Here is a 27558-nt window from a genome sequence, read left to right as displayed (position 1 = left end):
TTTTGAAAAATGATGAAAAAATGGTTTTAAGGTTGATCTTCTAGACTTAAACTTGATGAATTGTGAACTTGTTATTCTTGACGCATGAAAATGATTAGGCAATAGGACGTTAAACATCACATCGATATTATCACATGCCTTACCCTTCATAAACCCCTAGTAAGCCAATTTTGAGCTTTGAGGCCTTATTATTTGTTGAAAATTTTAAGTCACTAAATGAGCCATAATGTTATTTATCCTTTGTTAGCCCTTAATTCTCGGTCCCAGACACCAGGGTTAAAGTGCTAGCACATCTTGGGAGGGTTTGTTGTGTGACAAGAAAAGGCTTGTGTTTGAGCCATTAGCTGGTAAATTATGATGTTGTAAATTAAAAAAGAAAAAGAAAAAAAATTGTGAATAAGAATACAAGGCAGCCTTTTATTACTGAAAAAAGCCAAGGCTAAAAAAAAGAAAAGAAAAGTGAAGTAAAAATAAATAAAAATAGAATAAATGTGTTCGTTTGTTAGTTTTGAGATAATGAAAAATCTCAAGTTTGGGGGTGTGTATTTTTTTTGTATTTCAGATGTGAGATGTGTGATGGATGTGCTAGTGCTATAAACTTGGTGGTGAGTCACTTAGCCAAATACGATCCCACCTAGACCAAAAGCCCCATTACAACCAATGATCAAAGTCCTTTGATATGTGCATCACAATGATTTGTTTGTGGTAAGTTTTGTTTAATTTTGGGGGAAACACCTTAAGTACCTTAAAAAATAGAATAGCCGAAAGAACTCCTTTTGATGATCTAGTTATGACGGTTTGGTTGGTCCGATTGGTACACATTGCGTGTTCCAAAATCCTACTTGCGAGTGAATGTGGGGTCCATCCAATAAGTTTTGAGGACTTGTGTGGGTCAATGTGTGATATGATAAGAAAACTTATCTATGTCTACAAAGTGCTAATTTGTTTAACTTGCTCGGGACGAGCAAGACTTAAGTTTGGGGGTATTTGATGTGAATCAAATTGTGGTCCTTTATTGTATTGTTTTAACACACATTTTTAGGTGAAAAATGAACTCATTTTGATATATTGTATGACAAAATACCAATCCATAAGAGAGAGAGGAGGAAGAAAACAAAGATCCGAATCTGATCAGTAATCAGCCCTTCAAAATTAATTAAAATGCTTCTACAAGTCCACCATTGCATTCACCTTCGAAAGAGCTTCGCGTGGATATCTCACACGCCTCAATCGGAGCCCGGTAGAAGAAGATACGACTGTTTTACGAAGACTGCGTAATGAAGTGGAAAACGTGCGACCCAGCGTTTAAACGCGCGACTGTGTCGAGAATCAGATAAAACGCGCGACCGGCGTTTTGCATTACGCAGATCACCCGACCGGGCGCTTGTTACTAGTCCTGTTTTTTCATCCCTAACTATTTAAATAGCTAGGGCATGACTTCCAATGCATCCTTTGACGGCTGGAGGCAATTTTTAAAGAGAGAAAGAGACTTGAAGTCCATTTTTGGGAGGAAGAAGAAGAAGCAGCTTGAGGCTAATTCTTCCCTAATCTTGCCCATATGGTAGAATTTACTTGTTTTCTTGTATTGTTGCATACTATGAGTGGCTAGATTTTAGAGATTACTTCTAGTTAGTTAGGGAAGCTTGTAAATATGAATCCATGATTGTGTTTTGATATATTTTCATGTTTTGGTTCTTATCTATGTCTTTATTTTCAATCCGTGTTAGGTTTTTCTTGGAAACTTAATCCGGTAATGGCCCTAACTTCAATGTCTCTTTAACTTGGAGTAGGGAGCTAACATAGATAAGGAACCCTAGGCTAAAATTGATCAGTGGATAGTCCGGGGTTGATCTTGTATGTTGAACGTTCTTAGAAGCCAATCCCGAGCTTACTATGCGACTGTAGGAGTGCGGGGTTGGTGAGTAAAGCCTAGGAGACGTGATCGGCTTATCCTAGGTGTAAAAATTCCATGATCAGTGATCAGCTGTGTGAGAGCGTAAAATCACCACGATCCCGATAATTAATGGAAAGTAATTAGACTTTAGGATTCATGTGAACAATCAACGCAAAACAAGCTAGGAGTAGTCTTCCCTCTTTATCGTGATTCTTTTGTATTTTTTCTTCTCGTTTCGTCATTCACTCGCCTCTTGATCAAAAACTCAAAATTAAACTATTTTACTGCTTTTTAGTTAGGTTTACTAATTTTAGCAATTAATCTCCTCCTTGTGGGTTCGACACCTTTTATACTGCATTGCACGTCTGTATACTTGTATAAGTAGTATTTTTAGGGAATTATTACTTGTTTTGTGTACTTAAATTGCACTCTAAAAATCACAACATGTATTGACAACATCATTGTTGTCATGTATACATGTATTATCAGCACAACATGATTGTCAAATAGGAAGGTCCAGCGCTGACTGATTGGACCAATGATGATATTGATGTTGTCGGTCCAAGCCACGACGTGGCCACCGCCAATGTACGTATGGGGATACCCCATGAAGAGGCCGATCGGGTCCGTGAATTTGCCGACATGCGCCAACGATAAACTCATATTCGACTCCAGAACGATATAATTGAAGAGCTATGGGCGCGGAGGGGTGCACGTTGATATTTATAATGTAATTTGTTTAATTTTTTTTTTGTTGAAATGTACTTTTTTTTATTGTTTTTATTTAATGAAATTATCATTGCACTTTCTGCGTCCGTATTCGTGTCGAAATTTTAATTCCATAAATTGTTTATTTCCGTCAATTGTTTAATTTGGTGAATTTGTGAATTTTTATTATTGTGGATATCCGCCGGGATGTCTTTGGGGATGTCAATGCAGCCCGCAACCCGTGGGTTGGCCCGAATAGCCCACCAAATTTATAAGGTTAGGGTTGAAAATTTCTAGCCCGATAAAACTACAACCCGATTATCCTGCACCCGATTAACCCGCAACCCGTTAGGGTCAGACCCGAAAACCCGATGGGCTGGCCCGAAAACCCGAATTGGACACTTTCATTAATTATTTTTATAATATACTCCATTCGTTCCATAGTAATTGAAGCGTTTCTTTTCGGCACGGAGACTAAGAAAAATTGTGTTAGGTGAGTTAAGTAAAGAGAAAATAAAGTGGAAAATGAAAAAGGTAGAGAGTTGAAGAGAGAAAAAAGTAAGAGAGAGTAAAGTAGGTATGGAAAAATGTGTTGGCTTTTACTAAAAAGGGAAATGACTGTATTACTAAGGAACGTACCAAAATGGCAAAATGACTCTATACTATGGAACAGAGGGAGTAGATAACTAAAAAAAATAATTTTCAATTTTATATTAAATATACAAATTATATATTAAAATTTTATTAATATAATAAAAAACAAATAAATTAGAAACTTCTAATTCATTAAAAATATTTAAATTTTTAATGCGTGTTTTAAAACATGCTTTAAAATATTTAAATATATGTCTTCTTTTGCACAAATCTCAAATATTAGTATTTGATCATGTTTGTGTTTGAATTTAAGTATATATCTCAAATTTATCATAATTAAATATTTATATTTTATAAATATAACTAAGTTTCATTATTATTTATTTGGTTGATAATATGTTAATTTTATCGGTAGCAACCCGATTAACCCGTTGGGCTAGTCCGAAACCCAAGCTTTTAGGGTTATGGTTAAACTTTTATAACCCGAAAAATTACAATCCGGTTAACCCGCAACCCGAGTAGGGTTGGCCCGAAATTCGGTGGGCCGGCCCGATTGACATCCCTACTTATGACGTGGCAGGAGGTGTTTTTGGGAAGTCCGCCGAATATCCGCCGGGACATCCGCACCACTGTAGATGCTCTAAGGTTTATATGATTTTTTGTCCTGAATTATGAAAGGTGGTGTAATCTTATTGATTGAAGAACAAAATAGAATTTTTTAAAATCCAACAAGGCAAAATGAATGCATTGGATGCCAGTATTATGAGATGTGTGATTTGGGGGTCCAAACGAAAAAGAGTGCGAATATATAGTAGTAGCATCATCGTCTATTTCTATATCTATGAAATACACTACGCTACCAATTTTTGTCGAGATACTACAGTGAAACCTCCACTCACATGTGGGCACGTGTAAGCCCACCATTTGTGATTCTTCTTTTCTCTTTATTTTTCCTTTTGTTTTTATTTTTTATGTGACTTTTATGTAATATACTAACTGAGTACAATTCCGATGTAGATTAGTATCTACGACTACTATATCGTATTTCTATTTTAATATCGTTGTATGGTATTCATGTTGATTTTGTACTGTATTCGTACTGAATTTGCATAACACAAATATATTCATATATATTACTATTGTTCATTTATTGTCAATTTGTTTTTTAAGTAGGGTTTATTGTCAACATAATTGAAATCATATGTCATATTCATATTCATATTCGTATTTATATTGAGTATAATTTTAATAAACCATGTTCAGATTTTATCTTTATTTTTTTATATTTAATATGATTATATTTAAGGGATGAATAGGGTAATTTATAAGGAAATGTGATTGAAATGAGTTAATAAAACAAAAAGCCTATTTATATTAGTAAAAGTGAAATGGTTAGTAAAAGTGAAATGAGTAGCAACAGTAAATGACTCAGAATAATAAAATGAGACCTGAGAAAGTACTTTTAGTGAATTCATGATATTATATATATTTTTTATATGTGAAAGATAAAACACAAATAAGAGTGCTGTTTAGTGGATTTATGATATGTTCGAGACAAGTATCACATAAAGAGAAATTAATTGTAATCTAATAATTATAATTCATAGTCACACCAACCTCGAAAAGAAATAGAAGTAAATAACTATAAAAAAAATTACCGTTAAGTTACAGTAGTACTATAATTCAATACTATATAAAAATGGTTATAATATTTATTTTTGTTTGAGTTTAATGGTTGAAAATATATTCCATATAGTATTTTACTAATTGAAATCTAACGTAAATTTATTATGAAAAGTCCCGTTATAATGCTAACTAATTTCTATTACATAACTAAGAATTATCTCAACATAAAAATATAAATTTATCAATAAAAAATTATGTTAATAAACTTATATCATTATGTTAATATTTTTAATATCAAAGTTATATTTTTAATATCAAAGTTGAGATAGTTGTTAGTTTTATATTGAAATTTTAAATTTTTTCACATTCCAATTACAAGAACTTCCCATCACAAGAAAGTATGCATGTGCCACGTACATGAGTTCTATGGTAAGAAAAAAAAGTGAAAAATATAAATTAAAAATAAAGTATAAGGAGAAAGAACAAACAAACTACGAAATTACAAATATATTCATGCACACACACATTTCAACTCTTGAACAATTAGAAATTGTGCTACTAGGAAATGAGATTCCTAATGGTGAACAGGGGGTATATTTTTAGTGAACTAATGTTGCTATTTTGATAGTTCCAATTTATTTCATATTGTTGATAATAGAGCGAGGTCAGTCACATGTGTCTCGTCTAATGAATTTCAAATTACAATCCAACCTATACTACTTTTGGGACCAATTACGGTTATATAAATTAACTTTTTTGCATAATCACCGTTGTTTTTGTACTAACGTAATGATACACATAAACACAAAATGAATATAATCATTTAATACTTTTTTCCACATATTAAAATAAGACCGCTATTGACTTCTGTTCTTATTTCGTGTTGATTCGAGTCTAAATAGATAATATACACTATTAAACACTGATTTTATTTTTCAAATAATTTTAATTTTTAGTTTTTGTTTCGTAAGAAATTGAACTTTGGAATTATAAACTACCTAAATTTGGTACAACAAGAAGAAATAATATTTGTGGAGAGAGGGAATGAATTGATTTCCACGCATTAATAAAAGGGTACTCAAATATTGAGACCAGTAAAAAGAAATAATAAAAGTAACTGTGATTAAATAATTATCACTTACATTCACACAAACCTCCATAAGAAAGTAGAAATAAATAACTATAAAAAAATTTACAGTTAAGATATAGTAGTATAATTTACTACTACTATACAAATATGGTTACAATATTTATTTTTGTTTGAATTTAATGGTTGAAAATGTATTCCATATAGTATTTGACTATCTAAAATCTAATGATAAATTTATTACACGAGAGTCATGTTATAATGCTAACAAATTTGTAGTAATACATAATTAAGGACTATCTCAACTCTTGTTTATTAAAAATATCATCACAAATACATAAGATTAATAAAAAAATTACATTGATAAACTTATGTGATTGTGTTAATATTTTTAATATACATAATTGAGATAGTACTTAGTTCAAAATTGAAAATAATTTTTTTTTATCACGTCTATATTACAAGAACATCCAATCACAACAAAGTCTGCATGTGCCACTTCCCGATCACAATTCTGGCTTGTGTGACGTGGGCTATGTAGTAAAGAAAGTGAGAAAATAAAAAATAAAAACTATGGATAAAGAACAAATAAACTGCGAAATTACAAATATAGTCATGCACACGTGCATTTAACTCCTGAACAATTAGAAATTGTGTATATAGAAATGAGACTCCTAATGGTGGATGGATGGATTATATTTTTTATTGAATTAATTAATATTGCTATTTTGATAGTTCCATTGTTTCATATTGTCGATAGTAGAGCGAAGTCAATCACATGTGTCTCGTTTAATTAGTTTTAAATTACAATCCAACATGTGATACTTTTGGGACAAATTACAATTACATAAATTAACTTTTTGTATAATCAACGTTATTTTTGTACTAACGTAATGATAAGCGTAAATTAAAAAGACCATAATCATTTAATACTTTTTTCCATTTATTAAAATAAAATTGCTATTTATTTCCATTCTTATTTCGTGCTGATTCGAATATAAACAAATAATATACAATTATTAAACATTGATTTTATTTTTTAAATTATTTTAATTTTTTAGGTTTTGTTTCTTGAGAAATTGAGCTTTGGAATTATAAACTACATAAATTTTGTAGAACAACAAGAAAAAATACATATAGTGTGAGGAAATGAGTTGATCTAATAAGCATTAATACAAGTGTACTCAAATATCTGAGACCAGTTAAAAAGAAATAATAAAAGTAATTGTAATATAATAATTATAAGTATCCCATAATCACACAGAGCTCGATAAGAAATAGGAGTAAACAACTATATTAAAAAAAATTACAATTAAGTTATAGTAGTATTATACTATACAAAAATGGTTACAGTATTTGTTTTTGATTAAATTTAATGGTTGAAAATTTATTCCATATAGTATTTGACTATTTAAAATCTAACGATAAATTTATTACACGAGGATCACGTTATGATGCTAACTAATTTCTAATACATAACTAAGAGTTATCTTAACTCTATTTATTAAAAATATAAACACAAAGACATAAATTTATTTTAAAAAATGTATTGATAAACTTAGAGATAACTCTTGTTTATATTATTCTTTCTTTTAATTTAATCTCTTTCGACTTTAACTATTTATTATTATTTTCTCAAAACGAGTGCTCAAAATAAAATATCTCTGCAACAAAGAACAAAGGGAGTATTAGTTATTTTCTTGTCACATCCCTATTGCAACAATAACATCCCAATCACAACATGTGCCACATACGTGGGCTTTATAGTAAAAAATAAATAAAAAATAAGTAGAAAGAACAAATATATTCATGCGCACACACATTTCAACTTCTGAACAATTAGGAACTGTGCCAGAATGAAATGAGACTTCTAATGGTGGACGAAAGGTATATATTTTTTATTGAATTAATTAATATTGTTATTGTGACAGTTCTAATTTATTTCGTATTGCCGATAATAGAGCAAAATTAGTCACATGTATCTCGTCTAATGATTTTGAAATTACAATCCAACTTGTAATACTTTTTGGGCCAATTACGGTTACATACATTGACTTTTTGCATAATCACCGTTATTTTTTGTACTAACGTAATGATAACATAAACACAAAAACGAATATAATCATTTAATACTTTTTTCCACTTCTCAAAATAAGATCGCTAATAACTTCCATTCTTATTTCGTGCTGATTCGAATTCAAACAAATAATATATATTATTAAACATTTATTTTTTTTCAAATTATTAGTTTTTGTTTATTAAGAAATTGAACTTTGAAATTATAAACTGCATAAATTTTGTAGAACATCAAGAAAGAATATATAGAGAGCGGAATGAGTTGATTTAATATGCATTAATACAAACGTACTCAAATATTGGAAACCAGTTAAAAAATAATAATAACTCATAATCAAATAATGTAAACCTACACACACAAACTTCGATAAGTAATAGAAGTAAATAACTATAAAAAAAAATTACATTTAAGTTATAAGTAATTAACTATATAAAAATGGTTACATATTTCTTTTTGTTTGAAGTTAATGGCTCAAAATATCTTTCATATAGTACTTGACTATTTAAAATCTAACGATAAATTTATTACTCCTACACGAACTTCCATTCACAATAATAAGCCTGGTTATAGTTAAAAAAATAGTGAATTTTTAATAAAAAAATAACCATGGAGAGAGAACAAACATACCAATTACAAATATACTCATGCACACACATTTAGTAAAACTTAAAATAAATTTCACACATTGGTCATCGTTGGGTTCGGTGGCATTGATAAAGAGGATTCATCAGATCTCGACCAGTGTCCCCCACCATTTCAATTTGCGTGAAAGACCGATTGAGAGCAAGAAAATTTGCACAAAAAAAGAAAAAATTTATATATTGCTCTGTTTGTTCACTCTCTGGTTTTGTGTATTTTGCTTTTTCTTTTTCCTTGCTTCAAAAAGGCAAGAAAGAACAAAAACCATTCTCATCTTTTTATTCGTCTCCCTTTTATATTTCGTTCTTTCTTCTTCTGCCCCTCAGTTGTTGCAATCCATCTGCTCAAGAACCTTATCATGAACCTCAAGGTATATTCATTTCTCTCCCTCTCCCTCTTTTTTTTACCTTTAGCAGCTGTATCTTTATTTAAAGCCCTTTACTTATTTGACTCTCAAAACACAAACCCCATTGAGAAAAATATGAGCTTTGGATGTTGCTTTGCTTACTTAGGTTGTTAGCTGCATTCTTGTTTTTGTTTTTGTTTTTGGTTTGGTGGGTTTTTATTTCTGAAGATCTGTGTTGAAAAGCTTTTATTTTTACTGCAAAGATCAAATTTTTATGAGTAGAGAATGAGTTGTTTGGAATGATTTTTGTGTTTTCCACATTTGTTCTTGAGATGTTCTGATGAGAGAGTGAGAGAGAGAGAGAGAGAGCTTGTGTGTTGGTGTGTGTTTTACTTTTTAAAGTTTTTAATCTTTGTGTGTGCTTTTGTTATCTATTGCTGATCTACTTCCCTGTTTGATCTTGAGATTTCTTTCTTGTTTCTCCACAGGTTTTGAGGACTCAGATCTGAAGCATTGAGGTTGTGTTTTGGGCTTTCTAGAATCTTCTTCACAAGGTGCTCTACTTATCTGTCTTGTTAAAAGAATCTATTTCTGAGGTTGTTTTGCTTATTATCTGCGCAAGTTGCTAATTTGATGCTACATTGAGGACTGAATTCCCCTTTGGATGTTCCATAAGTGCTTGCAATTGTACTGCTGAAATCCATGGATTTTTGGGAAGTGAGGGTTTTGTAACGTTCTAAAGTTTATGCATATGTTCACACACATTCTTGCCTCTAATTTTATGAACTCACATTTTAAGTGGATTCATCTTGGTTGTGGAATCTTGATGAATCAGTTAGGATGATGCTTCATGTTGTTTGCAATGCTTGTGTTCTCCTTTGTGTTGGTTGTGCTTATGTATCACTCTATTTCTTACTTTCTTTATTCCCGTATTTTCTTGCTTTCATCCCATAGGATTGAAGAACTCTGAGAAGGAACTACTACTTCGAGTTTTTGGACTTTCACGATTTTTCTATATCAGGTTTCAATTCTAAACTAGAAGCACATATGTAGAGTTTGCTCAATCTTGTAAAATCAAGGACTTATTAGTAATTTTTGCTACGATTGATCTGTTTTTATAAAATCATTTTAATGTTGTATTTGCAACCTGATCCCAGATTTTGTTCTAATACAGGTATAAAGGAGGTTGAGGAAAATGCAGAGGCCACCGCACGAAGATTTCTCGTTGAAGGAAACCAAACCCCACCTCGGAGGGGGGAAGGTGACCGGTGATAAGCTGACGAGCACCTATGACCTCGTTGAGCAAATGCAGTACCTCTACGTACGTGTTGTGAAGGCAAAAGATTTACCTGGAAAGGATGTTTCCGGTAGTTGTGATCCATATGTTGAGGTTAGGCTCGGAAACTACAAGGGCACAACCCGTCATTTCGAGAAAAAGTCGAACCCTGAGTGGAATCAGGTGTTTGCCTTCTCGAAGGACCGAATCCAGGCCTCTGTTCTTGAAGTTTCTGTGAAAGATAAGGATGTTGTGAAGGATGACTTTATTGGCCGGGTTGTGTTCGATCTGAATGAGATCCCGAAAAGGGTTCCTCCCGACAGCCCCCTGGCCCCGCAGTGGTATAGGTTGGAGGATAGGAAGAGTGAGAAGGCGAAGGGCGAGCTCATGCTGGCTGTCTGGATGGGCACACAGGCCGACGAGGCATTCCCAGAGGCGTGGCACTCGGATGCTGCGACGGTCAGTGGTGCTGACGGTCTTGCAAATATCAGGTCGAAGGTCTATCTCTCGCCTAAGCTCTGGTACCTGAGAGTAAACGTGATTGAAGCTCAGGACTTGCAGCCCAGCGACAAAGGTCGTTTTCCCGAGGTTTATGTGAAGGCCATTCTAGGGAACCAAGCACTGAGAACACGAGTTTCGATGAGCAAAAGTATCAATCCTCTGTGGAATGAGGATTTGATGTTCGTGGCTGCAGAGCCTTTTGAGGAGCCACTGATTTTGAGTGTGGAAGACCGTGTTGCTCCCAACAAAGACGAGGTTTTGGGAAGATGTGGTATCCCGTTGCAGTATGTGGACAGGAGGTTGGATCACAAGCCCGTGAATACGAGGTGGTTTAATCTGGAGAAACATATTATAGTCGAAGGCGAAAAGAAAAAGGACATGAAGTTTGCCAGCAAGATTCATATGAGAATTTGTCTTGAAGGCGGTTATCACGTCTTGGACGAATCCACTCACTACAGCAGCGATCTTAGGCCGACTGCTAAAGTGCTATGGAAGTCGAGCATTGGTGTTCTCGAGTTGGGGATTTTGAACGCGCAGGGGCTTTCACCGATGAAAACAAAGGATGGGAGGGCGACGACTGATGCTTATTGTGTTGCCAAATACGGACAGAAGTGGGTCAGGACTAGGACAATCATCGACAGCTTTTCTCCTAAATGGAACGAGCAGTACACTTGGGAGGTGTACGATCCTTGCACTGTCGTAACCATTGGTGTGTTTGATAATGGCCATTTGCATGGTGGGGATAAAAACGGAAGGGATTCAAGAATCGGGAAGGTCAGGATTCGCCTTTCGACTTTGGAAACGGATCGTGTGTACACTCATTCGTATCCTCTTCTCGTCTTGCATCCATCTGGGGTGAAGAAGATGGGAGAAATCCATTTAGCCGTGCGTTTCACTTGCTCGTCTCTGGTAAACATGATGCATCTGTACTCGCAGCCGCTGCTGCCTAAAATGCACTACATCCACCCATTAACCGTTAGCCAGCTCGATAGCTTGAGGCACCAGGCGACTCAGATCGTCTCGATGAGGCTGAATCGGGCTGAGCCGCCTCTCAGAAAGGAGGTGGTCGAGTATATGCTCGACGTGGGGTCTCACATGTGGAGCATGAGGCGGAGCAAAGCCAACTTCTTCCGTATCATGGGCGTGATGAGCGGGCTGGTCGCTGTCGGGAAATGGTTCGATCAGATCTGCAACTGGAAGAACCCGATCACCACCGTGCTCATCCACATCCTGTTTCTGATCCTCGTTATGTACCCCGAGTTGATCTTGCCGACGGTCTTCCTCTACCTGTTTCTGATCGGGGTGTGGTACTACCGGTGGAGGCCGAGGCACCCGCCCCACATGGACACTCGCCTCTCCTGCGCCGACAACGCCCATCCCGACGAGCTCGATGAGGAGTTCGACACATTCCCGACCTCCCGCCCAGCGGACATAGTGCGGATGAGGTACGACCGTCTCCGGAGCATCGCAGGGCGGATCCAGACCGTCGTGGGCGACTTGGCGACGCAGGGGGAGAGGCTGCAGAACCTGCTCAGCTGGAGGGACCCTCGCGCGACAGCCCTGTTTGTCATCTTCTGCTTGATCTCGGCTTCCGTCCTCTATGTCACGCCGTTCCAAGTTGTGGCGCTCCTCGGCGGATTCTATGTCTTGAGACATCCTAGGTTCCGGTACAAGCTCCCGTCCGTGCCCCTCAACTTCTTCCGGAGGCTGCCTGCGAGGACGGACTGCATGTTGTGAGCAGCTCGGGCTTTTTGGGGGCGGTCGACGGCGTAGAATATGCCGGCGAGGAAGCTTGTTTGCTGTTTTGACAAGAGGGGCGTGGTTATGAAGTTGTAGCCGATGAAAAAACATGAATATGCATAATGCATTGGAATTCTAGGTTGTTTCTTTATTTTTGAGGGATTTGTGGTTATTTTGAGACGTATCCATGCTAATCTCTTTTCCTTGGTTGACATTCAATTCAATAATTTCAACCTGTTCTTGCATTCGAAGTGAAATTATGTCAAATTCTGCTAAATTTTGATCCTATTTTCTCTCTCATTTTGTACAAGTTGTGTGTTTTAATTGGTTGTAGACTTTGTAGTTATTTGGATTTTCTGGTAAATTTCATATTGCATCGTTTATTTCATTGTTAGTAGTTACTACTATCATTTATCAATATATGCTAATACCAAATAATTTAGTTGTGGCCTATATGCACCATATACAAGTGATCCATTATTTTATTTATTTCATTATTATGTTGAGTAAAGTGGGCATTTATTTAGTTGAAATAATAAAAAGTGGAGACATTAAACATGTTTCATGGAAGACTAGGTGCATTATTGCTGAAATTCTGAATTAAGTTAATAAGTGGAGAAAAATATTTTTTTTTAAATACTTTTTTACCCTTTAAAAGTTTTTAAGTTAGAGAAGTTGGTCCAAATCATATGCTACAATCTGACAAATTTCTTTAGTTTCGATGTTATTAACCTTTTATTTTACTCTGAATAGGTCAAAGATGGAACAAAGTTTTACATTAGTAGATAATGGGTAAAATATTTAATCAGTGAATAAAGTTTTACATTAGTAGAGAATGGGTAAAATATTAAATCAGTGCAAGGAACAGTGACTGGACCCATTGATGAATACCATTGGTAATTATAAAAAAATAGTGTTAATTATTGTAAAATATTTATCTCCATTATTTCAGTGCAATGTCAATATGTTGCACACGTAACATGGACTGATGAAACAAAATACGAGACTGGAAAAAACTCAGAAATAAGAGTTACTACAACATGCTATCGGTTCGAGCGGGTAATCGACGGAAGAAGCTGCTCGGAGCTGAAGGCATCTTGCTCCTAAATCTTGGATGCCTAAGCAAAAACAAGCCTACCAAAAGAGTAACAATCTTGAAAGGAGTAACAAAGAGAACAACAGCTGCACAAAGGCAAACTAGTAGGAAAATGGTGGTTGCTCTTGGATCCCTCCAGCTTAGCAATGCAAGAAACCTCTCTCCTTGTGTCGCCATATCCCCCGCCACGGTCTGTATCCTCCCGGCCACGCTCCTAACTCGATCATACCTCATCCGGACCACGTCCTGTGGTCTAGATGTTGGGAACGTGTCAAATTCCTCATCAAGCTCGTCCGGATGCACTCCCTCCGCCCAAGACATTTTTGTGTCCATGTGCGGAGGGTGGCTAGCCCGGAGCCTAAAGTTCCACACCGCGATGAAAAACATGTAGAGGAAGCCGGTGGGGAGGATTAGCTCCGGGTAGCACACGAGGATGCATAGGAGGACGTGGACTAGAACGGTGGTGATCGGATTCTTCCATTGACAAACTTGTGTTATCCACCTGCTCGTGGCGATTAGGCCCGAGAAGAAGGAGGCGATTCGGAAGAAATTGGCCTTGCTACGCCGCATGCTCCACATGTGAGAGTCTACATCTAGCATGTATTCTACCACTTCTTTTCTCAGGGGAGGCTCTGCTCTCCCTAATCTTGATGCAACAATCTTCATTGCTTCATTTCTCAATTTATCTAATTGACTTATTGTGAATGGTTGAATGTAATGCATTTTTGGCAATAGTGGCCTACTATATAAGTATATGATTTGTGTTAATGAAATGCAAGTAAACCTAAATGCAAGATGCAACTCTCCCATTTTCTTCAATCCTGAGGGTTGTAGGACTAGCAATGGATATGAATGTGTGTAGATTTTATCCGTCTCTAGTGTCGATAGCCGGATCCGGACCTTCCCGATTCTCGAGTCCCTTCCGTTCCCGCCCGCTAAGTGGCAATTATCCAACACGCCTAGCGTGACCACCGTGCACGGGTCGTACACCTCCCACGTGTACTGCTCGTTCCATTTTGGACTAAAGCTCTCTACTACCGTCCGCGTACGGACCCACTTGTGGCCGTATTTGGCCACACAGTATGCGTCCGTGGTACCCCTCCCGTCCCGCACTTTCATGGGGAGAAGCCCGTTCGCGCTAAGTATCCCGACCTCGAGAATCCCGATCGGCTGCTTCCACAGCTGTCGGGTGGTAGGCCGTTGGTCGCTAATGTACAACGTGGACTCGTCCAACACGTGGTACCCGCCCTCCAGACATGCCCTCAAATGGATCCTCGTCGAGAATTTCGGCCCCTTCCCCTCCATGTAATCCCCCATCCCGAACCGGTCCAAATTAAACCAGCGCGAGTGGACCGGCCGGTGGTCCATCCGCCGCTCCAGCGCGTTCATCGAGACGCTCATCCTCCCGACCACCTCGTCCCGCGTGGGGGCCACCTTACTCTCTACCGTCACAATCAAAACATCCTCGAAAGGCTCCGCGACAACGAACAACAAATCCTCGTTCCAAACCGGGTTCGCGGTCCGGTTCGGGAAAATCTTAGTCTTCCCAACCTGATTCCCAACCACACCCTTCACAAACACAGCCGGCGGAGGCTGGCTCCGGTCCTCCCCCTCCACGTCCTGCGCCTCGATGACGTGGACCCGGAGGTACCACAGCTTAGGCGAAACGTACACCTTGGACCGGACGCTGAAAACTCCGTCGCCATGCACGGCGGCGGCGTCCGAATGCCACGCCTCGGGGAAGGCCTCGTCCGCTTGCGATCCGATCCAGACCGCGAGCATGAGTTCCCCTCGGAGGAGGCGGTGGCGGTCCTCGAGGCGGTACCACTGCGGGGCGAGGGGGCTGTCGGGAGGGAGCCTCGTGGGGATCTCATTGAGATCGAATTGAACTCGGCCGAGGAAGTCGTCTCTGCCGAGCGTCTCCTTGTCGCGGACCGAGACTTCGAGGGTGGAGGAGTGGATTTTGTGTTTGGAGAAGGCGAAGACCTGGTTCCATTCGGGCGAGGTTTTGTTGTCGAAACGCTGCGTTTTGCCCCTGTAGTTGCCGAGCTTGACCTCGACGTAGGGGTCGGGGTTGGTGGGGAGGTCGCGGGCTTTGACGACGCGGACGTAGAGGTAGAACATCTGCTCGACCAGGTCGTAGGTGGTGCTGATCTTGTCGCCGCAGATCCAGCTCCGGTTGCCGCTGCCGCCGTGGGGCCAGCGCTCGCCGAGCCGCGGCTTTGTGTCTTTGATTCGGTAGTCGTCGAGGGGATTCATGATGGATTTGGATTTGGATTTGGAAGTGAAGAAATGTTTGATGTTTGAAATAATGTGTTGATTTGAAGTGATGAGCTTAGTTTATTACTGGTAACAACTTTGTTTGAGGGTTTGAGGTTTGGATTGAATGGTTTATGTGTAAAGCATTTTGCTTTGTCTAAAAGCATTGTTCTAAGGCTGGCCACTATGTGCTTAATGCATATAGTATGTAATTATAATAAACATAAAGGGAAGAAAAAGGTCCTACGTGCTACTCGCTCTGTAACCTAAAAATAGAAATTTTGGAAACGACACGGGTTTAAATACAAAGTTGGTAAAGTAACAAAGAGGAAGAGGAAAACTAGAGAAAGGAAGAGAAAAAATGGGCAAAGTAAGAGGGAGGAGGAGAAAATGCAGTGGAATTAGTGTTAGTGGATTGTAGGGTTCATTTTCTAAAATGAAAAGTTTCTATTTTTATGAAACAAACTAAAAAGGAAAGAATATCTATTTTTAGGAAAGGGAGGGAGTAACTCACTGGTAAAACGTTTCCTCGCCAAATAATAGGTTAAATCCCGTGAGTATCATGCAAAGTTTGTGAGATACTATTCGAATTTTGGACCTGTTAAATGGATGAGAAGTGTTTTATGAAGTAAGGTGTCATTCATTATCATTCTTCGCGTGATAGGTTGTTTTGATGAAGTACTAAATCGAAATAGTAACACACTATTATGCTACGGAAAAATGGGAGGGAAACTTTGAATTATTCCATAAACTAACCAAAAAGGTGTTGCAATGGCGAAATCCATGATGACAAAAGTGATCTTTACACTTCAATATCATGTGTAAGTTTTGCTTTTTTCCTGATATTCTTGCATTTGTTTAGTATTCTTGCATTTGTTTAGTGACATAATGCACTAAATTTAGATGCCTATTTTCAATATATTTCCTTTATTCCTTATACACAATGGAATATATAGCTTTTTAGTAGTATCAAGATTTTGACATATGCATGATGCTCATTTGGTCAAATTAAGATAATGTGTGATTTCAAAACTTGAATTCAGTTCGAAAAAATCATTCAAATCAATTACTACAAAAGATGGAATATATGTGTACATTAGATTGTACTTTAGATATAAAAAGTTGAACAACTTAGGAAAAATGTAGTACTAAAAGAATTAGGCACATACCATGACCACGTTCGTAGAAAACGCTTTTTCAACTTTTTTTCTGCACCTTTATTCTTTTTTGTATCTTTAACCTGCTGTTAATAATTTTTCTACATAAATCACGTCAAAAAGAAAGAGTATAGGAAAAACAAATCATCCAAATCTAAAAGGGATTCCTTTTGTTTCATCTTTAGAAATTAGTTTGTTTTGGTTTTCAAATTTATTTGTACAATCAATTCTACTCAGAGTGGTGTTAGACCGTTTCTTCTACTAGTATAGTATTACTACATCCGTCCCCCAAAATTTGCTACACTTTGACCCGACACGGGTTTTAAAAAATGTAATGAAAAGTGAGTTGAAAAAGTTGGTGGGATGTGAGTCCTACTTTTAAAGTATTAGTTTTATAATAAAATGTGAGTAGGAATGAGTTAGTGGAATATGAGGTCCACTACCAAAAATGGTAAAAGTGAAGTGTATCAAATTTTAAGGGACGGACCAAAATAGTAAACTGTATCAAATTTTCAGGGACGGAGGTAATTATATTTATATCCATTACAGCTCACTATATCAACTTATTGAAAAAATTAAAATACACTATCATTTTTATTCTTCCTTATATAGTGGGTCTTAAAAAGAACTAAATTGTGTAACTATATAAGTGGACCCAGTGTAGTATGGAATAAATCATGGCCCAAAATTGCGCTGATAAAGTGATAGGGTTTAATGTATTCAAATAACTTGGGCCATAAAAAATTTAATTGCGGAAACTACTTACTTATCTCATGTTTATCCTCTTTTTTTTTAATTGTATAAAATAAGTTGGGTCATAAAAATTTTAATTGCGGAAACTACTTACTTATCTCATGTTTATCCTCTTTTTTTAAAATTGTGATTGGTTGAGTACATCATATGACATACATATATATGTATTTTTTTTTCTTTCCTTATTGAATCTAAACTTTAACCTTTTTAATTTAACATTGTTATCTTACTACTTTCATCTATTAAAAGAGCATATCGATCATTATAATGAATTATATATACAATGTTTGGTATATTGTTTATTCAATTTGAATTTTTGTTACATGAATCTCATATTTAATTGTTTATATTATAACGTGATTACACAATCAATTGAACAAGGACGAGGTGACTGTGGTTGTTTTTATATTGCAGGTTGCACTTAATGAACACGTGTTAATAAACTCAATAAATGAATAAATATTCGCTAAGCAAATATTCTAATGAACCGAATATCAAACAATAACAACCAATTTATATTTATAGAAATTAGAAACCAGAAAAATGGCTTATGGGCCCACCAGAAAATAAATATTGACCTTTCAGAGTATATGTGTTATAGGAAAACCAAAAATAGAATTATTAGGCCATTTTAGGTGAGCCCTAAGAATAATACTACCATTTGGGCCATTGCTTTACGATAAAAAAAAATAGTCTTTTTTCAGAGATTAGCCATAAATCACTAAATACTTATTAATTTAAGAAACTAGCCACGGAGACGAGTTTCCATGAATTTCCATGTTTATATTGAAAAGGCTTCTTCTAGCTAGTTTGCAATGTAGTACTATACATTAATTTAGTGGAACATTGAGAATATTCATAGATGAATAGAGTTCGGGTATGTGTCTAAATAAGGTTCCCAATTCTTGAAGAAAAGCCAAGATCCATCAAATTAAGATCTACACACTTTCACCAATTTTTTTTATAATCTTTACTTCGTCTCTTTATTATCACTAATTATCACGTATTTTATGAATACAAGAAAAAGTCATATGCACTGTATGACTTGTTCTTCCATTTTATACCAACTTCATTCGAAAAGATAAATGCGAAAGGAGAATATATATACGAATTGATACTTCATTATATATAAATTAATTATATATTTTTGTTGGGATTTTGGTTAGTGCTATAAGACTTGATGTTTAGAGTAGATACTAAAAATTAACATGTCTTACTTGTTTGCATAATCTTATTTCCCAGTTTAGTGAGCCATATGTGATCTTTGCAAATCATTACTTTATGAGAATCTGAGTGGTAAATCTTCTAATTTCTTAGCAACTACTATATGCCTATGATTTAGGTCAATTTATTGTCTATTACTACGTTCTAGCTCGCAGGATGACTCTTTGAATGTGGGTAAAATTTGCTACTACAATATACTAGATGATTATGGATGTTGGATTATTTTTCATATCTATTACTTATACTTGAGAAAAGACTATTTATATATCCCATAAAAATAGAAACTTTGGAGGCAACCCGTATTTTAATGTAAAACTGGTAAAACAAGAAAGAAATAAATATAAAAAGTGATTGGAGTATTGCTAGTAGAGAATGGTCCAACCTCATTAGAGAGAAAAATTTGCCAAAATTAAATTTGGTCTAATTTTGTGGAACAGCCTACAATGAAAAAAGAAGACTATTGGTTAGGGACATAGGGAATATTAAATTATTACTACAAAGTTTAAATTTTTTTTAATGTTCTCATCTGTGTACAACATGACATTTCTTGGTGTTGCTAAAAATCATGGACGTCGTTTTATTTATTAATATAAGAAAATTAAAAAAAAAGGAAAAAAGAAAAAAAAATACTTATTTTAATGATGTAATCTCGTTTTGAGGCTCCCTAAAAGATGTCATTTTGTACACATATTAAAAAAGGAGGAAAATTGAAATCTTATAATTTGATATTTTGTTTTCAAATCTTATATCCTAATAAAGTTCATGTTATTAATCCATTTATGTTCGTCTTGCTAGATAAGGATTTTTTTTCTTTCCATGATTCATTTTGAAGATTAAACATTTAAATATAATTAGAGGAAGCTTTACAGGAACTAAATTAGTACTGTATGATTAAGGTTTTGGTTAGCAATCATTGAGAAAAAAGTGAGAAAAATGGTTGAATCATTGAAGTAGATCACATACATAACATTGTGGTAATGGTTAACAAAGATCCATAGACTTCAATTAATTAATAGAGTATGTAATTAAACCGGTGATATAGTTGACCAAGTGCAACCATAAAGTATACATATATAGCATCATGTTTCTTTATAGGCATAACTCTCACATTGAAAGAGCCCTATACAAACTAATTATAGAGTAAAAACATGTTTATTCTAAGACGTACGGTTGATGCAATGAATCTGTATTAATTCGTTGATAATAAAATACCTGTTTCAGTTAGCTTAGCTTTATAAAAAAAGCAAGACCTATCTGAAGTCTTGACTCTGAATGAATTCTTGAAGTCAACTTCATACAATTACTTATAATCAATGACATTTAGGTGATGCTATTTTTAGTTTCACATGCATACAAAAATGTAGTAAGATACAAACTTGCGTTAAATTTTGTGGTTTCTTAAATTTTAGTAATAGCCCAACTCGGGCTAGGCTCCAAATGGACGAAGCACACATCGAGTGGCCAATACTCGTCGTATGGCAGCGCTGACCAATTCAGCCAACGTGAGACTGATGAAAGGAGGTCGCAATTAGCCAGTTGCAGGAGCCGGTGCAGGCAGGTGCGAACCCAACGTTGTCCGATCGGCTATGATGCCAGTACAAAATGTGCCACATAACCAAGCAATTGAGCTTATCAAGGCTCAATTTGGTCTCCTGATAGGTTGGTTTGTGTCACATGTTTACAATCACTTTTGTATAAAAATGAAGCATATTTGTATATGTAAATGTGACTTTTGGGGTGCAAATGATGGAAATTCGTTAAGAATAAAATAAAAAATAGTTAAAAATAGTGTGAACTCTATGAATAACTAAGGACATCATGCCCCAGATAGAACGCTTGCTAATGCTCTAAACCAAACGTGCTCAGTCAATGATTACTAACTTCCATCCTCCTATTTATTGTGATAAAAAAAGAATTGAAACTGTTATTGATTACCAATTTCCATCGTCCTGTTTATTGTGATAAAATAGAATCAAAGTGCCTATGGTATTGGAGTAGTTGGAAAGTATTAGCTGCGCAATTTCCCTAAATCATTAACATTAAATTAAAATAAGTAAATACTGATTTGTGATGGAAGATGGTTGCTGATTTACCTAATCCAAATTGTTCCAACAGAATTAAAGTCTATTATATTAAAATTTAAATAAATTACATGTATGAAATCAATTTAAGATTTATATCATTATACTTTTTGTTTATGATTTTTACATACATAAATATAAAATAAGAAAAAAAAAAAGCAAATTATAGTACCTATCATCAATTAATAAAAAAAAGGAGTTACGAGACTATTAAAAAATTTGAAAAATGTTATTACTAAAAAGCAAATGTTATTTTTGTGCTTACAAATTGGTGCTCGATTGAGAAATAATTCGATCTATCAAGAACAAAAAACATTAAAAAGTTTTGGCATAATTTTCCTACCAAAATATTTTGCAAAAACAAAATTTGCTCGTTATACCAATGCGCCACATCATGGTTCTAACTTCTAAGAATTTGCCAATAAATTTAGCGACCACGAACTTTGCTCTATATTCTTTGGCCCTCGCACATTGATGCTCGGTAATTATGTGATAATTAATTAGTTAAATGTTAATTTGTGCAGTTTATACTATCATTGTAAATAAATCCAAATTTAAAAATAGAGCACATAACTAACCATTTCATTTCGGCCACTTTCGAAGTTTCCACGAACAACTAATTTAATTAGTTGTTTGTCTTATCATTTTGGTAATGGAATTGTTTGCGATACGAAATAAATAACCCGAAGTACACAGACACAAGACATTGTAATTAAATAAAATTGAATTTCTTCAATCTTTTGATCATTATAAGTTTTGATGTAATGATTACCGGTCTCAAAACGATGAATCTATATATCAATCAAAATCACATCAGAGTTTGACTAAAGCAGTTAATTGAGGAATTGAACTATTTATACAAAAAAAATAGCTACCCCATCGAGGTAACTTGCTAAAAAAACAATACGAATTAAGTTTTATATTTTTATGCCATTTATTAAATTCGGAAACAAAAAATTAATTGCAGCATAAATCAAATTATCTCTCCATATTTGCTGTATAATTTTTTTTTATATAAGTTCATATCTTTCCTTTATCTTATCCTTACTATGTCAAGTTCTCTTTTCTGTAATTTCCGATATATATGAGTATGACATTTTTCTTTCGTTTTTCTTTTGAAGCTGCTAAGAATACAGTATATATAATACTAATATAAGTAGAAGAAAGATTAATTAGGCCTTTAAGGCTCCACATAAGCAATTCATTTAATTTGGAGCGCTCATTTTATTAAAATTTTATAATATAGTACTCCGTATATACGTAATCAAACCTTAAAAAATCGAAAAATTGACCATATATAATACATTCTATAGACTTAATATGAATGATATAATTAACACAAATTTAAAAGTATGGAATTATTTAAACACGGTTAGTAATAGAGATCATCGTGTTAAGTTAGTAAACCACACCAAATGTTGCTTGTGCTTCTCGGACTTGTTTATCTCCAAACTCACTCACCCAATATATAAATAAACTTAAAACCAATTTTTTTAAGAGAGAGAGAGAGAGAGAGATTAAAGATAATTGAGTGATATAGTTGAATTTGGGTAGAGAAAGTCTTCTTATTTTTCAAGAGAGCTTAAAATAGGGTTTGTCTTTTCCCTCTTTTGCATTCAATTCTTCTCTCCATTTCTTTGTATCATCCCATCTCCTTCAATTACTCCATAACCGCCTCAACCCCTCTCTCTCCTTGAATTGATTTCACAATTTGTCTCTATCTATACTATGTTGATCTCAAATTTCTCTATAAAGCCACTGAAAATGAAATCAAGATTCTAGGTTTTCATATCTCTCTCTCTCTCTCATGGCTTCAAACAAGGTCAGCAACAACAACAACGAGCATCATCACTCTACACAAATAGCTCAACATCATCAGATGCAACACGATGATCAAATCAATCATCATCAAAATCAAAATAACAATCACATGTTTTCGTTCGGGATGATGCAATCATCCTCATCATCCACACCCTTCAATATGTAAGCAATTTTCGCCTCCCTTTTTTCTTCAACTTCAATTTTTTTTTTCTTTATTAAGTATGATTGTTTCATCAGAAGCAAAGAATCCGGTGCTTACGACTTGGGAGACTTAGATCAAGCTCTATTTCTCTACCTCGACGGCCAAGATCAAGATCAACGACGTAAACATTTATATATACCTTTAACTATAGTATATAATTTTTATTTTTGAATTTTTACAATTTTTTCTTCACCTTTTGTTGAGAGATTTGTACTCTCTTTGACCAGATCCTCGAAAAGATTTTTCATTTTTACTAGAGAAAAAAAAAGAATATGTGCTCTTTTTTTAAGGATTCTTGTTTTCTCAAAATTTGGACAGACATGTAACAAACTTCTGAAATGTGAATTTGCTGCTAACTTAGTGTATGTACGAATTTAATTTGTTTGACCTCTTTTTGAATAAAAGTTATTTCCTGATTTTAATTATTTAATTGAGCAAATTAAAATTAGATTAAATTTGTGTCTGAATTTCTGCAGAGATGAGGCCACACACTCTCAATATTTTCCCCTCTGAGCCCATGCATGTAGATCCATCACAAAAACCATCAATCATCAAGGTAATTAATCAAATTTCAACAAGAGAGGAAAAAAAAAAAAAAAGCACTATTTTATTGATTTCATTTTCTTGTTTAAATCATGATGGTGGGTTTGTTGAATTCAATTAATCTTGTATTTTTGGTAGGCAATAAGCAGTGGTTCGAAGAAATCATCTGAGCCATCTAATCACAGAAATTATGCTCAAGAACCGGCCAAAGTAGTTAAGGTTATGATATTAAATTATTGCAATAATTAAATACTAGTAATAAACAAATGTCCATTTGTAACAAATCCAATGATATCCCATTAATTAATTGATGAGATTCATGTAACTAAGATTTTGTACTTGGATTAGTTAATTAATTCCTTTATTGATTTTCAATCACTTAATTGCAGCGTGAGGGAAATCGCAAAGGGCCTACGTCAAGCTCAGAGCAAGATGGTCCAAAAACACCTGATCCAAAGGTTTTTCATTTTATTTATTTTTTCACGAATTAAATAATTATCTTTGTGTTTTTTCAATTCTTAATTTCCTAATACTACTAATGTATGTATGCAAGACTCTGAGGAGGCTTGCACAAAATAGAGAAGCAGCCAGGAAAAGCAGGCTTCGGAAAAAGGCAAGTTTTGATTTAAGCAATGAATAAGCAAGAAATTTGATTAATTTCTAATTTATTGATCTATACAATATTAATAATTTCTATAATCTATGTTAATTGATGCAGGCTTATGTTCAGCAATTGGAGTCAAGCAGAATGAAGCTTACTCAATTAGAACATGATATTCAGAGAGCTAGATCACAAGTATAGTCATATTTAATTTAATCTCCATTAATTTAATCTCAATTCCATAATTAAAAAAGTTTATACTACTATTTTTCTTTCTTTAGGGAGTGTTTTTGGGAGTAAATGCTAATGCAGGTGGAGAGCAAGGCCTTCCTTGTACCAACATATCTTCAGGTACAAACTTTTTCGCAATAAAAACGTACCCCGCATGTGGTCTAGTTGGTAGAGTGACGACAACATGACTAAAAAAAAGTCGCGGTGGGCGTGAATCTCTATGCTAATTTAATTATTGATTATTTAATTAATTGATTTAATTTTGCGTGTTCCAAGATGCGGCATTGTTCGACATGGAGTACGCTCGGTGGCTGGAGGAGCACCACCACCTGATGGTGGAGCTGAGGAGCGCCGTCCACGAGCACCGGCCAGAAAACGAGCTCCAGATCCTGATCGATAACTCGTTGGCCCACTACGACCAGATGATCGGCCTCAAGAGCGTGCTTGTCAAGTCCGACGTCTTCCACATCTTCTCGGGTATGTGGCGGACCCCGGCCGAGCGCTGCTTCTTGTGGATGGGCGGCGTCCGGCCGTCGGAGCTCATTAAGGTTTGTTTGCTTACGTAAGTAAAACCCTAATTTCAAAAAAACCCTAAATTTCAAAAAAACCCTAAATTTCAAAAAAAACTAAATTCAAAAAAAACGAAAAACCTAAATTGAAATGTGGAATTGAACTTTTTTTAGATCAAATTGAATTCTTTCACTTTGTATGTCTATGTAGATAGTAATGAATCAGGTGGAGCCGTTGACGGAGCAGCAAATGGTGGGGATTTACGGGCTGCAGCAGTCGACGCAGGAAGCAGAAGAAGCTCTCTCTCAAGGGCTTGAAGCATTGAACCAATCTCTCACGGAAATCATAGTTTGTGACACACTCACTCTTCCGCCAAACATGAACACATACATGGCGCAAATGGCTGTCGCCATTAACAAACTCTCCACTCTCGAAGGCTTTGTTAGACAGGTACCTTATTAATTTATTATTCATCTCAATTTATAAGCTTTTATGGAGTACTATTCTTGTTTCTTGTAATGTTGTTGATCAATGTGTGGCTTAGTTAGGTTATCAATGAAATACACCTACTTCGTCCCATAAAAATAAAGAAATTGGCAACGGTACAAATTTAATGCGGAAATATTAAAGGAGAATAAAAATAAAGAAATTGGCAACGGTATGAATTTAATGCAAAACTATTAAAGGAGAGGAATCGAGTTTGTTAGAAATAAAAGTAGACTAATTATAAGGGACGAACCAAAATAGCAAAAGTAGACTGTTTTTTTTAGGGACGGGAGGAAATATGTGTTTGAGCTTTAAATGATCATATGCTAATTATCCCAAGATCCTTAGTGTGATGTTGCTCTACAAATATTATATAAAAATATATATATGGGGCCATATTGTGCATGATGTCACTGTCATAACTCTTTGACTTGGAAATACCATGAAAAAGACCATCCACCATAAATTCTTTGATCTTCATTTTTTTTAGATTTGATTTCTTTATAATATGGGAATTAACTAATTTTCTTGATGGATAAATGAGCATGCGCATACATAATGATTTTCTAGCAATCAACCTTTTATATATAATACACATTAAATTCTCGTTGCATATGCGTTAATTTCTTGATATTTACTAGCTTTTTATCGTCAGTATAGTGAGTCCTCTTTTTATTAATGTATTGTATATTTAAAATAACTGAATTCGTTGAATAAACTTTACTAAAGGTTACGCCTCTGCATGTTATACACGCGTTAGCGGTGATAAAATAGTGTATAGTTAGTTGAGTCGAATAATAGTATTTTTCCTCTGTTATATTTTCTAGTCAACAATCTAAATAGAAGCATGCCAAGAAATAAAATAAGAAAGAAATTACACTTTTTCTCCCTCCAAATATTATAAATCTACTCATACACCAAACACAAGGACTATTCCTTGTCTCTAGACATCAAATGATGAAATCAATCAAGAACAACCTTTTATGTGCATATTAATCAAATGGACTACTATATGAAAATATAACTTTATCCACTGAAAAATGTTTTTATATATTTTCAATGTTTTAATATTGCTACCTAAAACTTTTATAGTCAACATTCATGCATGAGTAGCACTCATCAACAATAATGTTAATTACTACTATTATTGTTGTTGTTAGTAAAATTTTGCAATTGTTCTTGTTTCTTTTTTTGTATAAATATAATTAATTAAGAAAAAAAATGTTGAATTAATTATAGGCGGATAGCTTGAGGCAGCAAACCCTTCACCGGCTGCATCAACTTCTGACGACCCGCCAAGCAGCGCGGTGCTTTCTGGCCATCGGAGAATACTTCCACCGCCTCCGTGCCCTCAGCTCCCTCTGGCTCACCCGTCCCCGCCATGACTGAAGCCGGCGCCGAGAAATGTAGTGTCCTTGAAAAGCCCTAGTTTAGTTAAAGGCATCAATATATATAGAACTAGTTCAAACTTTCTCTATTTTAGTTTTTCTGCTTGACAATTTTGTTGGATAATTTTATAAAGACGTAGTTAAATATTAATTACATGCAGAAAGGTGGAAGCCTATTTAGGAAATTGGTGATTCAAAGAAGAGAAATAGGAAAGGATTTTTGAACACTGAGAAAATGGAATATAGTTAAGACTAATTTTTGTGTTAATTATATTTTTGTGTTAATTAAACTTTATCATTAGTAGGTAGGGTGCATGATACGGGGGAGTTACAACTTAAGTTGTCAAAGGGACCTCGATTATTTATGAATAATTTGATTTTACTGATACAACCACACAATAAATATATATGTATAAGTAGAAAATTTTGATATGTGGAAAATTCTTAGGTGTGAGGTTGGTGTAGATAGACTAGTTCAACTGCATTTGTTGCATTTTATTTGTTTCTTTCTTCTTTTACAACCACTCTCTCTTTTGTTCTCTCACTCTCTCCCCTTTATAGCAACAATGATAGACCATGTGTGCGTGTGCTGGCCTAATGGTAGAGTGGTTAATGTCTAGACCTAAGGTCACGGTTTCTAATACATCGTGTGGCCTTCAAAATTTATGTTTATTGCCAATGAAAAAAAAAGATAGATTTTCATATCATATGGCAAAAA

The 27558-nt window shown here is 35.0% G+C and overlaps 3 protein-coding genes across 7 annotated transcripts; 2 read left to right on the top strand and 1 right to left on the bottom strand.

Moving 5' to 3' along the window:
* Positions 1-8772: 8772 nt before the first annotated feature.
* On the top strand, positions 8773-12733 carry LOC125213274 (FT-interacting protein 3). 3 transcript variants are annotated; one of them, XM_048113725.1, is made up of 4 exons: positions 8774-8995; positions 9460-9525; positions 9926-9992; positions 10146-12733. In XM_048113725.1, exon 4 carries the CDS (start codon positions 10167-10169, stop codon positions 12483-12485), a length of 2319 nt encoding a protein of 772 aa, XP_047969682.1. In that variant the 5' UTR covers positions 8774-8995; positions 9460-9525; positions 9926-9992; positions 10146-10166; the 3' UTR covers positions 12486-12733. The 3 variants fall into 3 exon arrangements, with proteins under 3 accessions (XP_047969684.1, XP_047969682.1, XP_047969683.1); XM_048113726.1 differs by lacking the exon at positions 8774-8995 and adding an exon at positions 9106-9137; XM_048113727.1 differs by lacking the exon at positions 9926-9992 and having other exon boundaries at positions 8773-8995.
* Positions 12734-13477: 744 nt separating this feature from the next.
* Positions 13478-15985, bottom strand: LOC125211828 (FT-interacting protein 1-like). Its single transcript, XM_048111766.1, has one exon. It carries the CDS (start codon positions 15841-15843, stop codon positions 13522-13524), a length of 2322 nt encoding a protein of 773 aa, XP_047967723.1. The 5' UTR covers positions 15844-15985; the 3' UTR covers positions 13478-13521.
* A 6608-nt stretch (positions 15986-22593) lies between these two features.
* Positions 22594-26994, top strand: LOC125210827 (bZIP transcription factor TGA10-like). Of its 3 annotated transcripts, XM_048110425.1 has the most exons (11): positions 22609-23041; positions 23117-23202; positions 23558-23637; positions 23763-23843; positions 24014-24082; positions 24178-24237; positions 24343-24420; positions 24507-24576; positions 24733-25004; positions 25177-25416; positions 26692-26994. In XM_048110425.1, the coding sequence occupies exons 1-11, from the start codon at positions 22866-22868 to the stop codon at positions 26839-26841; spliced, it is 1362 nt and encodes a 453-aa protein (XP_047966382.1). In that variant the 5' UTR covers positions 22609-22865; the 3' UTR covers positions 26842-26994. The 3 variants fall into 3 exon arrangements, with proteins under 3 accessions (XP_047966384.1, XP_047966383.1, XP_047966382.1); XM_048110427.1 differs by lacking the exon at positions 26692-26994 and having other exon boundaries at positions 22594-23041; positions 24733-25018; positions 25177-25297; XM_048110426.1 differs by lacking the exon at positions 23763-23843 and having other exon boundaries at positions 22608-23041.
* Positions 26995-27558: the final 564 nt, after the last annotated feature.

The sequence above is a fragment of the Salvia hispanica genome, chromosome 3 (assembly GCF_023119035.1).
Source record: "Salvia hispanica cultivar TCC Black 2014 chromosome 3, UniMelb_Shisp_WGS_1.0, whole genome shotgun sequence".
Classification (NCBI taxonomy): domain Eukaryota; kingdom Viridiplantae; phylum Streptophyta; class Magnoliopsida; order Lamiales; family Lamiaceae; genus Salvia; species Salvia hispanica.
This window is presented reverse-complemented; position numbering and strand designations above follow the sequence as displayed.